This window comes from Clarias gariepinus, chromosome 15 (genome assembly GCF_024256425.1).
Source record: "Clarias gariepinus isolate MV-2021 ecotype Netherlands chromosome 15, CGAR_prim_01v2, whole genome shotgun sequence".
Classification (NCBI taxonomy): domain Eukaryota; kingdom Metazoa; phylum Chordata; class Actinopteri; order Siluriformes; family Clariidae; genus Clarias; species Clarias gariepinus.
In genome coordinates, this window is record NC_071114.1 from 6,265,097 (window position 1) to 6,278,109 (window position 13,013).

Here is a 13,013-nt window from a genome sequence, read left to right on the forward strand (position 1 = left end):
TGGGGTCAGATCCCAGAAGACTTATGTACCTTCCCTTCTCATCCCTTTCCTGGCATGATCCACAAGCTGCATATGTTTCATATATTATAGTTGTGATTGGACAGTAGGGGTCACTCTCTTTCCTTCTATGAATTATACATCGCTTCAGATGGGGCAGGCATTTACATGCGCTTTGTTCCAACGGGCGGGACGACTGTAGCAACCCGAATCCCAGCTTCTGTACGTAATAAAGACAACGCATTAAACTCATAGTCACCCATCACGGTTTGTTCAAGGCCTATTAAGGAAAAGGGCCTGTTTTTACTGTAAACGTTCGTCTATAATTCTCATCTCACTTATCAAAACACTCAACCTACCTTATGGTAATGTGATCTTCAAAGCAAAGCCTCAAAGTCATTATCAGGATACCGCAAGAGTTACCTGAGGAGCCCGGCTTCAAGCTTTATTAATATCATAACCAATTCAGAGTCGGGCTAATTGGCCTGTTGTCTGGTTGCGAGGGCTTAGCTCAAGCAGACAGCTCAGTCTGTAACCCAGGGCATGCCGCGGGTTGTTTACCCCAGTACCTTTGATTCCTGACACAAACCACTGCGAGCTTATCCGAGTTTCTGCCCTGTGTGCGCCTGCCGAACACGAGGCCCTCCTGTTGCTCCTTTGGTGCAGCGTGTTTGTAAAGATCTGATTGGATCTAAAGATCAGATTTCTTGTTTGACATGCAGTGTTGAACCAGAGCGAAGAGGGGGGTCTATTATGTTAAATGCCAGTAATATAGATTTGGCCCCATGTTGTCGGGATTTATAATTTAGCCCACAATGGAGCATGACCTCTCTGTATGATATTGTGGTGTGCAACCAGAACCTGAGCGAGTGCTGCATTCATACCCTCATGCAGGACAGAGAGAAACAGAGAGCAGCATGGTGGACAACGTGCGGATGAATAAAAATCTACCATTTGTAGTGACACTTTTTTTTTTCTGCATAGGTTTGCAAGTTGTAATTCCTTTTATCTTTTTAGTCTTTTCAACATGCCAGATATTCTAAAGGCAGTCTACAACTCTAATGTTTTTTTTTTTTCGTTTCAAGCCTAAAATTGGTTGTGTCTACAAAAGGGTTTAGGCTTTTATATTTTATCTGTTTCTGAATGCTTTCTATAGATGACACGGTAGATTTTCTGATTTGGCTATTTAATCAACCGAAGGTGTTCTTTCCAGGATGTTGGGAGAAAACGATTTTCTTTTTATTTTTGCCATAACGTTGATCATAATTCTGATTTATTCTAAATCGTCTCAGGTGTTGAAGCTGTACTAGAGCCTTTATTGCACAGCCTTTTCTTGCTTGAATATTTTCTGTTCTCCCAAAATGTAATCACACATTTGTAGCTTAGCTCGTTTTACAGTCTTCAAACTGGAAGAATAGATCACCAGCAAACAGATTCATGTGTCATTTGCTACACTATTAATTTAATTTAATGAAATTTAATAGGATTGTTCGGACTTTCTGTGAGAGCTGGTCAAAATTTCTATATTAACTAATGGGATTAGTCGGGTGTTCTGCGGGAGCTGGTGCTGTTGTTTTTTTTTTGTGGAAGGTAGTGGGCTTGGTCAGAAATTTGGTGGAAATTGGTTGGGAAACTTTCCAACTAGTTGGATATGTCAAACATTCTGGGGGAACTTGGATGTATTATCTAAATGTTCTGTGTGTACTAGTTTGATCCAACCTTCTGTAGGAACTGGGTGGATCGGTCAAAGGTTCTGCGGAAACTGGGTCGATCGGTCAGACTTTCTATGGGAACTAGTTGGATTGGTTAGCGTTGTTCTGACGACTTAAAAGAAGCATGGCAATTCTTATTTTTCCCAGCTGTCTAAAATCTCTCCGCTGTCCATTTCCATGGCTGCCTAGGTTCTTTACTGATCTAGTCAAACATACTTTTCGAAATAAAACTGTTTCCAGCATTTTTATTCTTATATTGAAATAATTTAAGAATGAATTGAACTGAGTTAATGATGAAGCATGATGGTTCCGGTGCCATCCACTTTAAGTACTGTATAATCACTAGCTGGTGTCACGCACTGGGGTCTCTGAGAGTGTTCTTTTTGCAGCTGTCTCCTCAGGCTCGCTCATTGGGGATCAGAATTCCTTATGATTTCTGCCAGACCGCTTTGCGACAGCGTTGCTCGTTAAAAATGGTGTGCGGATCAGGTTGTCTCGGATATTTAGGATTACTGCATATGTTTGAGAAGGCACGGGTGTGTTAATCTAGTGAATCACAGTGTTTGGACCAAAACGGTGACGGTATGAAGCTTTTCACAGGAACCTGTACCATCTGTACAAAAATAAAAACACAGTAGCACATCTTGATCTCCCCCTAAATACATATTTACACATACAGTACTCTGCATCATTCTTTCATCAAGACATGAAGACAACGCAGCATGACAATACGACGGGCCTCCAAGGGAAAAAAAAAAAAAGGACTATGGTTTAACTACAGAATTTAGGACAGATTTGGGAATAAGTTGGAGTCCAAAACAGATTTTTTTTTTTAGGTTTTTTTGCCCGGTCGTCTTTGTCCAATGTTTCAGCCACAGTCAAGATGTCAGTGATGTAACTCCAGGAACATACTGTACGATAAATATATATATATATATATATATATATATATATATATATATATATATATTTTTTTTTTTTATTTTTTTTTAAAGCATTGACAGGTCAACACCTACGACTCGAGATTCTGATCTTGTCTTCCTCCACCACTGATACTTATACATAGATTTCGTTATGAATGTTATGAGTAACTATCTACGGGTAATAACAATGGAAAAGTTTTTTTCCAGAAATAATGTGAATTCAAACTTTATGCTTTGATTTCTAAACATAGTGTGAAATTAGAAAGTCAATTTCAGCAATGTTTAAACATGACTTGTCTTTTTCTTCTTTTTTCTTTTTTTTCTTTTTTTTGTGGGCTTATCCGTCAACATACTGAGATCACCTACTATCATCCGCTAGAGGGAAAAATAAACACAGGAACAGAGAAAGAAAAGGTGGCGCAAAAAGAAAAACATAAATGTTTGCTTCCCTGTTGTCACAAAAGCAGTCACTATGGTGACAAAAGGGCTCTGTGTTTGCTAAAAAGGGAGGAGATGACAGGAGAAATGGTAGAGAAAAGGAGCGAGAGAGAGAGAGAGAGAAATGCAAGAGAGAGCCAGGGGAAAAAAAAAAAAGAAAGATTCAAGGGGAGAGTTATTATTTTGTTGGGAGCAGCTGCACCTCATGTACCTAGTGATTAAGACCTCAGTCTCCCATGGCGTAGGTGGCGGAGGGAACAGCTCACAGGGCCATGTGCATTATGCAAAAGGATGGAGCTGACCAGTCCTGTGGTGAAATGCCCTGCTTAGAACGGATGAATGCGTTCATCTTTTACTTGCTCTCGCATTAAATTGAGGACATTTGCAGGTAAAAATAAAAACTGGAAGAAAGCTCAAGGCAAGAATAAACAATTAGCGACAAAAGGCATATTTTTCTAAAAGCCAATGCTCAGAGAAATAATAGCTTTGGTGTCCTAAATAATGTTCGCTCCTAGGGCGCTTTCACACCAATTAATCTGTGTTCTGAAGCCCAGTCAGAGCAAAACTGATACTCCTTTTTTTTTTTTTTTTTTTTATCGTTTGGTTTGGTTTGATTTGGTTTCACACTGCGCATAATTAACCAAAACAAACTAAAGCACGCAAAAAACACAAATTGGCCAAAGGAGACGCTAATAAAACTCTTTCATTTGTTCGTCAGAAATACCAAAGTGCTCTGTGTGTGCACGTGTCGACTGACTTTTCTGTCTGTGCAGGGAGTTTGAGTTGATTTTAATGTCTGGAACGCAGATACATTTCAAGAGCTTCGGTTAACGTTCACACCCGTTATTAGAACGGAGAAAAAACGCGGGATTTACAATAGAATTAAAAGGTTCGCTACCAGATGTGACCTGGTTTAAGGATGTTTATAATCACTTCAATAAGCACGCTTTATTAACCGTAATGAACAGAAAAGCGTCTTATCATTGAGTGAGAAAAGCCTGAAACAGCAGAAAACCAAATCAGGTTATATTGAAATATTTACATTTAATGTTGTAAAATGTTGCCGTGGTATTTATAGACTAGCAATATAAATCGAACCGCCACCAAGGTATTGCGATTTAAATCATATCGGGTCGTCCCTGGGGATTTCCATCCCTATTGGAGAGTTTTAAAAAGTCTTGAACAACCCCCATTTCTTCACATTTTTCTTTCACAGTGCCAGACTTGTACAGTATTCTTATATTTTTAATTCAGGCTTGAGAAATAGTTCTCCAGGCATCCTGAAAAACTCTCGTCTACTATTTTTAGTCCAGTCCCTTTACCTGAGCAGATTCACATGTTTTTTTGTTTGTTAAGCAACACAGTGATGTGGGAAGCATTCAAGCTTTAAAAAAACATCTAACTTAAGGCAAGAATGGTGCAGTTGATAGATTAGTATACTGGTCTACTATCCAATATAATCAGTGATAGGTATACTGCTGATGTTGAATGTTGATTGGTTGGAATAGATAAGAGGGGAAATGAGGTTGCTGCTGAGGATGTTACGTAATCAGTTCAACCATAATTTGGGCATTTTGCCTAGCATACAATAATGTTTTCTGATTAGGTCAGAAAAAATAACTTGAGGACATTTTCAGTTCGTAGTGATTAATGTACTACATATATATAAATGATGCATCAACCCTTATTGATTATTGAATTTTATGGATTATACTTCATAGAGTTAGGTTTGATTCCCAATTTGCACCACGTCAGACCACTCAGACTCTCCTGGATTGGTGGTGGTTGTTTTTGGTCAAGTCACATGGACCAAATGCTGCATAAGTGAAAGCACCGTTCGGGAAAAATGGTACGTTTTTGCTTGCTGTTAAATCTGTAAGTCAAAGCGCTCTCCACTGTGACGTGAGGGGAAGCAAAAGCTTTTCTCTCACACAAGGGGTTCTCTTACTTTCCCTCTCTAGCTCTCTGTCCTTCTCTCTTTCTTTCCAAACCCCGCCCCCCCTCCTTTTTCTCTCGCTAGATGGGGAGATTGGAGTTTTATTCATTTATAGTCCTTCCTCACACAAATCCCTCAAGAAATACACCTCCTCCTCCACATTCTCCTTTCTGTTTTAAGAATACCCATAAGGTCATTGCGCTATGTAGAATCCGAATCACTTCTCTATGTACACAGTTAAAAAAGAAGCAAGTGCATAACTTTTGTGACGTAGGAAAACTTGGCCTGGGAGACGGAACGCTTCTGCCGTAATTTCACGTTCTGCTTCCATCCATGTTGAAAGTTTGCTTTTTTGCTTTTAATAGGAAATGTAATCTCTTCCTGTAAAGCAGAAAACAAAGTAATTTGTTCCTGGCTAGTGCTCCTATAGATAAAGCAATCCTTTACAAGGGGGAAAAAAAAGAATGCATCTGCTTGTACAAATCACACCTCATCACATTCCTCATTAGAGTGCAGGGTCCGTGAAGACCATAACAATAGATCAGAGCTTACCCCGTGTCTCACTGTGGTTACATGTGTGTTGGGCTAAACATGGACCTATTACCTTAGTTGGTACCTCGACAAAACATCGCGTTGCTACTCTAGCCAGAAACAATTTGTAGTTTGTCTGATATTTCAGAAGGTTAAAAATGACAGATCATGGTCTCAAATGAATGATGAAGGCTTTCTAAATTCATAACGCAACTCATTTGCATTATGCAGCGCTTGAGAGTAGAGGCTGTGAAACGTACGTAGACTGTTGATTTGATTCGATTATCGGGCGTAGTGATTTTTCGAATTGATTAAGTAGCGCTGATTTATCTCATGCAGGTATATTTATTAAAGTTTTAGAAGTATTAAAAACTTTTTACCTGAAGTACCTGATAAACTTTGAAATGCTGAATATTCTTTGTCTTTCCGCTAATCCCTTTTAGGGGTCGCCTTAGCGAATCATCTGCCGGCACCTAACCCTATCCTCTGCTTCCTCTTCTCTCACCCCAACTAACTTCATGCCCTCTCTAAGTGCATCCATAAATCTCCTCTTTGGTCTTTCTCGAGACCTCCTGCCTAGCAGTTTTAACCTCATCATCCTTCTACCAATGCTCACAATCCCTCCTCTGAACATATCCAAACCACCTCAATCTGGCCTCTCTGACTTTATTTTCAAAACATCTAACATGGGTTGTCTTGATTTTATTTATCCTTGTCACTCCCAAAGAGAACCTCAACATCTTCAGCTCTGCTACCTCCAGCTCTGGCTCCTGTCTTTTCTTCAGTGCCACTTTCTCTAAGCCGTAAAGCATCTCTGGTCTCACCACTGTCCTGTACACCTTTCCTTTTACTTTTGCTGATACTATTTTGTCACATAACACACCTGACCCTTTTCTCTACCCATTCCAACCTGCCTGTACCTGCCTATTCACCTCCTTTCCACACTCTCCGTTGCTCTGGACCGTTGACCTTAAGTACTTAAAGTCCTGCACCCTTTTTACCTCCGCTTCCCTGCAGCCTTACCGTTCCATTCCTCCTTCACCGATTCCTCTCATTCAAAACATTGAAATGCTGTATAACTTGTTTAAATTAATCTTGTTTCCATGCCAATCTTTTGCTCTGCACATAAACTCGAATAAAAAAATGTAGCGATAATCTTGCAAAACACAAGTATTTGTGAAAGAGTGGCACCGGTGAGGTGTTTGTGCCAAGATGGCGCCGTGAGGTCGGCTGCCGTCATGACTGCTCTGACCCCCTATAAGCATTTTACTGCATATCATACTGTGTATGACTGTGTATGTGACAAATTAAAATTTGAATTTGAAAAAAGGGGAAGCTGTTTCTATTTTCTGTAAAATCTGTACGTAATGTATCCAATGTATATTGGATGATGTCCGGTCCAGGGGTAGCTCAGTGGTTAAGGCATTGGACTACGGTTCGGAAGATCCCAGGTTCAAACCCCACAACCACCAAGTTGCCCCTGTTGGGCCCTTGAGCAAGGCCTCTTAATTCTCAACTGCTCAGATGTGTAATGAGATAAAAATGTAGGTCGCTCTGGATAAGACCGTCTGCCAAATGCCCAAGTGTATAAGGAAATTTTTAGGCAATTTACGAGTTGATTTATTTATCTATAAAATACACTTTTTTTTTTTCTCGGCTCGGTTTATTGTTTTATAAGTTAATTAATTGCTGGATGTGGATGTGATGGAGCAAGGGAAACATAAAATATACAGAGCAGGGGTTTCTCCAGGACCAGGGTTGTGAACCAATGCGATAAGCATGACACCGGCACACATCCTTTCCTTGTTGAAGTAGCATGTCCCAAATAATCATGATCATCAAACCTTTACTGCTGCCTGTGTAGTAGTTCTGTTGGCCTTCCTCTTTTGGATGCCCGCAGTTTCTTAGAGAAGGACTAAGCTGCAAATGGTTCCTCTTTACCCCTGTCTGCAGCCCTCTACCACCTTTCTTTCATTGGCTTCCTGTGTCCTTCCCTCTCAGGGCATTCGTAAGCTTCAGCATGACCGTCTGCTTGGATGTTTTGAAAACGTGCACTATGTCTGGTCTAAGTGTTGTCTCTGTGATGACCACCAGATCCATCTTTCTTTTCTAGTCATGTGCTGTTCCAAAGAGTCCTACTGCTGCCTTGGACTGGGGCACAGGCTTTTTTAATGGAAATTGTGTCCGCCTTGCCAGTGGCAGTGACTTGAATCCCTGTTCCCATGTGGTCCGTGTACCGTGTTGGCACATACCCAGAACTCACTCTTGCCTCGTAGACCAGTTGGTTCCTTGCCTTTGGCTCAGGCACAGCAGGTTGTTGTAAAGCATGGCTGGATGTCCCACTTGCCCAGAGCTCTCGGTTGTAGCCGTGACTCACCCTGGTCATCTGCATCCTGCGCCTTTTCTTTCCCCCAGTTTGCACTCCAGTGACAGAATACGGGCATGCTTTTGCTAATTTGGGTGTTTGATCAGGACAGATCAGCTGTAATCAGTGTAAAGTTGGATATCTTTTACCTAATTGTTTGGACTGTCAGCTGAATTCAGTGTATTTATTTAAGGGGTATTAGGTAGTTGTGTTTGCCATGCCTCTGTGACATTATTATGTTTTGTTGTTAAGACCATCTTAGAGCCATAAAATGAGTCTTGAACTGTATTTAGCCAAATTAAGATTTATTTCTTCCTTTAGTCTGCACTTTAACTCACCAGTGTTTAACTCATCTTCTATTCACTTACACTGGTTAACAGAAAAATTGAGACAATCTGTCCTCCATCACCCAACAAGTTTCCTTTAAGTGCTCTGGTAGCTCTTGCTTCATTCTCTTAATTATTTTTTTAACTTTTTTCTCCATCGTTATTGCTTGGCGCTTCCCTAGCAGTACCAGTTTCATCTCCGCTGCTTTTACGCCTGACATGTGATTTAACTTCCAAGCGTGCTTTGCACTTTGAGCACTTTGCGCTTTGTTTTTTCGCATCTTGAATGATTGTATTTAGAGGACTAGCTGTATGCTAAAGATGCTTCAGCTGGACTACGTATGCTAAAAAATTCGAGATTGGATTGCTAGACTGCTTAGTTGATTTTTTTTTATTTTATTATTATTATTTTTTTTTTTTTTTTTTAACATGGTGAGTGGAACAAAACAGGCCAGGGTGTAAGAGCTGATCTTCAAAATTTGGTGACCAGCTCATCAGCCTCATGTATATCAGATTCTGAATCAGATTGTGTTAAAGATGATTAAAGAATTATTCTGTATGTTGTGAATTATATATTGGGAAACTTTGTGCTATCCAAGGTAGGTGTCCCTTGCTTTGTGCCCGTGCTCCTTGGTATAGGTTGCCGGACCCCCTCATCCTTCTTTCTTCTTATTTCTCTGCCTCTACTGAACTCTGTTTGGACAGGTTTGATGATTAATGGTGTAACTACACCACATACTGTTCGGAATAACAAAAATAAATAAATAATAATAAATAAATAAAAAAAAACACACAGTATGTGACATGAGGACAGTACCGGAAATGCCGGGGGTCAGAGTGTCACAGGTTGCGCGGGTTATGACTGGAACTCATGGTTGGAAGTCGGGGTGATTGGAAAGTGCTATGTGAAGGTTAATATTATATGATAAAGATGCAGGTCAGGAAGATGGTTTAAGCACAAACCTATGGACTAATCTTAAATCTCCATTTATAACTCTCTCGCTCTCTCTGTCTTTCAGGGCAGTCTGAAGAGCAGTCATCAGATCTCTCCTCAGGAGTTTCTCAGCGAACTGAAAAGTGGAGCGACTGATGAGAGGCTGTTTGCCTGCCTGGATTCCCTCAGAGTCTCTCTCACCAGCAATCCAGTCAGGTATCTCAAACCCCCCGTCTCTCCACCCCCTTACACACACACACCCACACACACACAACCACGCAAACACCTGTTGTTCTGTTCTTTCATCTATTAGTGTTATTCCACGGCTTGATGTTTCAGAGCATGTCCACAGACACACACACACACACACACAAATACACACAGTGACCTTTCCACCTTTTTCCGTCCCACCTTATTTGACATTTGGCTAATATCTAGCTCCTGTGCCAAATTCTATGGCATTAGGTTTACAGCAGCAGTGCACGCTGTGAAAAATTAATATGTGCTGCAGATGGGTGCGACGCTGGAGTTTCTCTCTCCTGCCTCGTAATTGTTTGATGGCGATCATGACAGGCTCTCCTGCTGTTTGCCCACATCCCTACCACAAACATGAACCGTGAGGTGGGGGTGATTTAATGCTGAAATAATTACAGCCTTCCTAATGATCAAAACTACCTTAAATGAAAAAACTTGTTTTTAAGATCCGATTTTCACAGAGGGAGGTTCGGTAGGTTTGCGCTCCAGAAAGGGAGTGAAAGAAAGAATAAGTTAAGAATGAGAATAATAATAATAAAAAAAAAAACATGTAGAAAAAGAAAAGCAGCAAAAAAACCAGATGCTTATTAGATTTTTTTTTTTGTCTCTCGTCTAGTCCTGCCATTGATCAGTTCTGCTTTCTTGGCTTGCTGTAGTTTGTTTAAAATAATTTATTCTTAAGAAGTTTCATTATAAGAAAAAAAAAATCCATAATAAATGACCATTAGTTAAGAAATAGCTTAACAACAATACTGACTGGATTTATTTTATTTATTTATTTATTTATTCTTTTTCTTTTTTTTTTGAGCAGCCTTGAGCCTCCTCCTATGCTCCTCAGTACATTTAGTCCTTTGTCATATAAGGTCTTTGAGCGACTCTGATCACGGGTAATCCATTAGGCTCAGCAGTTGTGCTCTGCATGTGTTTGTATAGATAAAACGATGACATTAATTTTAGGTTAATTCGTCCGACCACACCGAGCTCCGTGCCCAATTTTGACGGCCGGCATCGGTCATCCTTAGACTAAGGTTGGAGGCGTAAAACCGCTTTCATCCTCTCTGCATCCATTATTGGAGTAATTCATGAAATGTCATGATTTCTATTAGCACTCCTCGCGGTGTTTGGGCACGCTCTGTCTGAGAGCGTGGCCGGCTGAGCGATCCACAATCAGCGAGCGAGGCCAGCCTCGCACTACGGTTTTGGAGATCAGCTATTACACCCTGGCCTGTTTTGTTCCACTCGCAAGGTTAAAAAACTCCACTAAGCAGTTCAGCAATCCAATCTCGGGGTTTTTAGCATGCGCTGTCCGGCTTCTAGTGCCACTACAGCTACGCGGAGCTGGCGCTGCTCTTTTGATTAATCCACTTTATTTTTTGTCCCGTCTGCTGATTAAAGTCCGCAGTGTCCTAGAGACAGAGTTCATTTAGCTTGCGCGCTTGTTATTCATCTCACAGCGACGACATCCAGCTCTAAATATTGCCATAGTTGACTCAGTTGCACAAAGTGACTCTCAACATGAATGTTGAACAGATTTGGACGTACTCGCAGGAGCTTTACAGTTCCTTATCTTTGAAACACTTGGACGCCGCTATTGGCATTCATACAGCAAACATGACCGAATTCTACGACCGAATTCATCATGTGTCCTGGAGGAACGAAAGAAGAATGGCAGACATTTCGTGTGAGAAATATACCAATGTCAAAAAATTCAGTGGAACCTCGGCACACGAATGCCCTCCCTTCATTTTCACCTGAAATTTTGCAAGAAATTTGTATCGAATACTGAGCGTTATTGTCATATGAGCGAACCTGAACCAAACGCAGACTAAGTTGTGTGTACATCCGGAAGTCGTTCAAATCTTGCCAAGTGAAGTGAATTTACAAATGTAACTTTTTTTTTTTTTTTAGTCAACAAAAGCTGCTTCAAAAGAGTCAACCCACAATACCAACGGTGCCTTCGGCATGCAAGTTTTTCTTTTTACTGTTTTTTTTTTTTTTTTTTTTGGTAATATCGGTAATATTTTTGGAGGGCTGGTACGGATTACCTGCATTCACATTATTTACTCTTGGAGAATTCATATCGCCTTAAAATCTTGCTTCGTGAACAAATTAAATTCACATGCCGAGGTTCGTACCTTTGCAGTATGTGAATGCTTGACCTCAGTCCTCTATTTACACCCCGCACCCAACCTTGGTGCCACAATTATGGATGCAGATGATCATCTCGAATGTCTTCACATGTGCTGTAACAGTGAGATCCTTGTTTAGCGGCACAACATGACGATGAGCCCGTCGCTGTTCAGTTTTGACCTGATGTACAACTTAAATCTTAGAAGAAAGCCTTCGCAAAAGAGTGGAGGATATTGTAACAGCAAAAAAGGGCACTCAATCTAGACTGAGATGTTCAACAAGCACCTACAGCCATATTGTGTATCTCTATTTTTCTGTTGTTTATCTAAAAGTGGCCCCTTGCTGCTTAACCATCTCCGAGTAGTAGTCTTCGTGGCTGCACAGATTGAGCTCAGATCCTGTTTATTGCTCAGACACTCGTCCTCAGACAGTCTGGCCACAGCAAATAGCACCTCTTAGCTTTTCGTACACCTTTCTGTCCACAAGCCTAAGCATCTTTAAGGATGCATTCTGAATGTTTGTCCCTGTTATACATGTTAAGCATTTCCAAGCAAAATGTAATCACAGGAACAGTGATTAAATAAATGATTAAGTTATGTTTTTCAACAACCTTCCTGAAAATATATGTGAAATCTTTGTAAGTCAGATTCTCTGCTTGCGTCTTAAAAGTTCTTCGACAAATTTTGTGAACTGTAAACTAAACCAGTCTCTAGTGAATGCTTAAAATCTGATTTTCTCTCTCTCTCTCTATTTCTCTCTCTAGCACACATTATATTGTTGCAAGAAAAAAAACCTATAGACCAGATTTCTTATAAGTGCTATATTTTAAAAGTAAATTCATTAAAGCTTCATTAAAACTGAAAAGTTCATTAAAACTGAAAAAAAAAAAAAAAAAAAGTTTAACACTCTGGCATTGATGTACGCTTGTAAATGCATGGAATGTTCCTCGACAAGGCCCTTCTATTATGAAGAAGCCTTCAACCTTAAGACTTCATGTGCGGTGTCGCATTGAGAATTTTATGTTATTTTTTTTGTCCCTCCACACGGCCACCAAATTCATGCCACATTCGTATTACGCAGTTCAAACAGACTAGGACCGTCTGCCCTTCAAGGCAGAAGTACATGTGTGATAGATTTATGTATGTATTTATATATTTATTTTGTTTATTTTGATGCTGGATAAATCTTTCCTGACTTGGTTCCACCTTGTGACACATGCATTATAAACTCTAATCTCTCCCATGTCCCAATTTAAAGATGTTGACAGCTATGACAGCAAGAACATAGCACCTCATCAACATCAAACCGCGCATTTAACCGCCCACTGGCCAAGGTGATGATCATACCATCTGATGCTGAATTTTCCATATTTCAGACTTAAAACGCATCATAATGTTTGCGAATACATTGTCTTCGTAAACAGGTAACGATAATCGTAATAATCTTTTCCCATTTCCCCTGTGAGA

The 13,013-nt window shown here is 40.3% G+C and overlaps 1 protein-coding gene across 1 annotated transcript in view; it reads left to right on the forward strand.

Moving 5' to 3' along the window:
* diaph3 (diaphanous-related formin 3) overlaps positions 1 to 13,013 on the forward strand; it is a 373,414-nt gene that overhangs the window by 80,323 nt on the left and 280,078 nt on the right. The window contains exon 5 of the mRNA XM_053513323.1: positions 9,248 to 9,378. Within this exon, the coding sequence (XP_053369298.1) occupies positions 9,248 to 9,378 (131 nt within the window). The remainder of the gene's footprint in view (positions 1 to 9,247; positions 9,379 to 13,013) is intronic.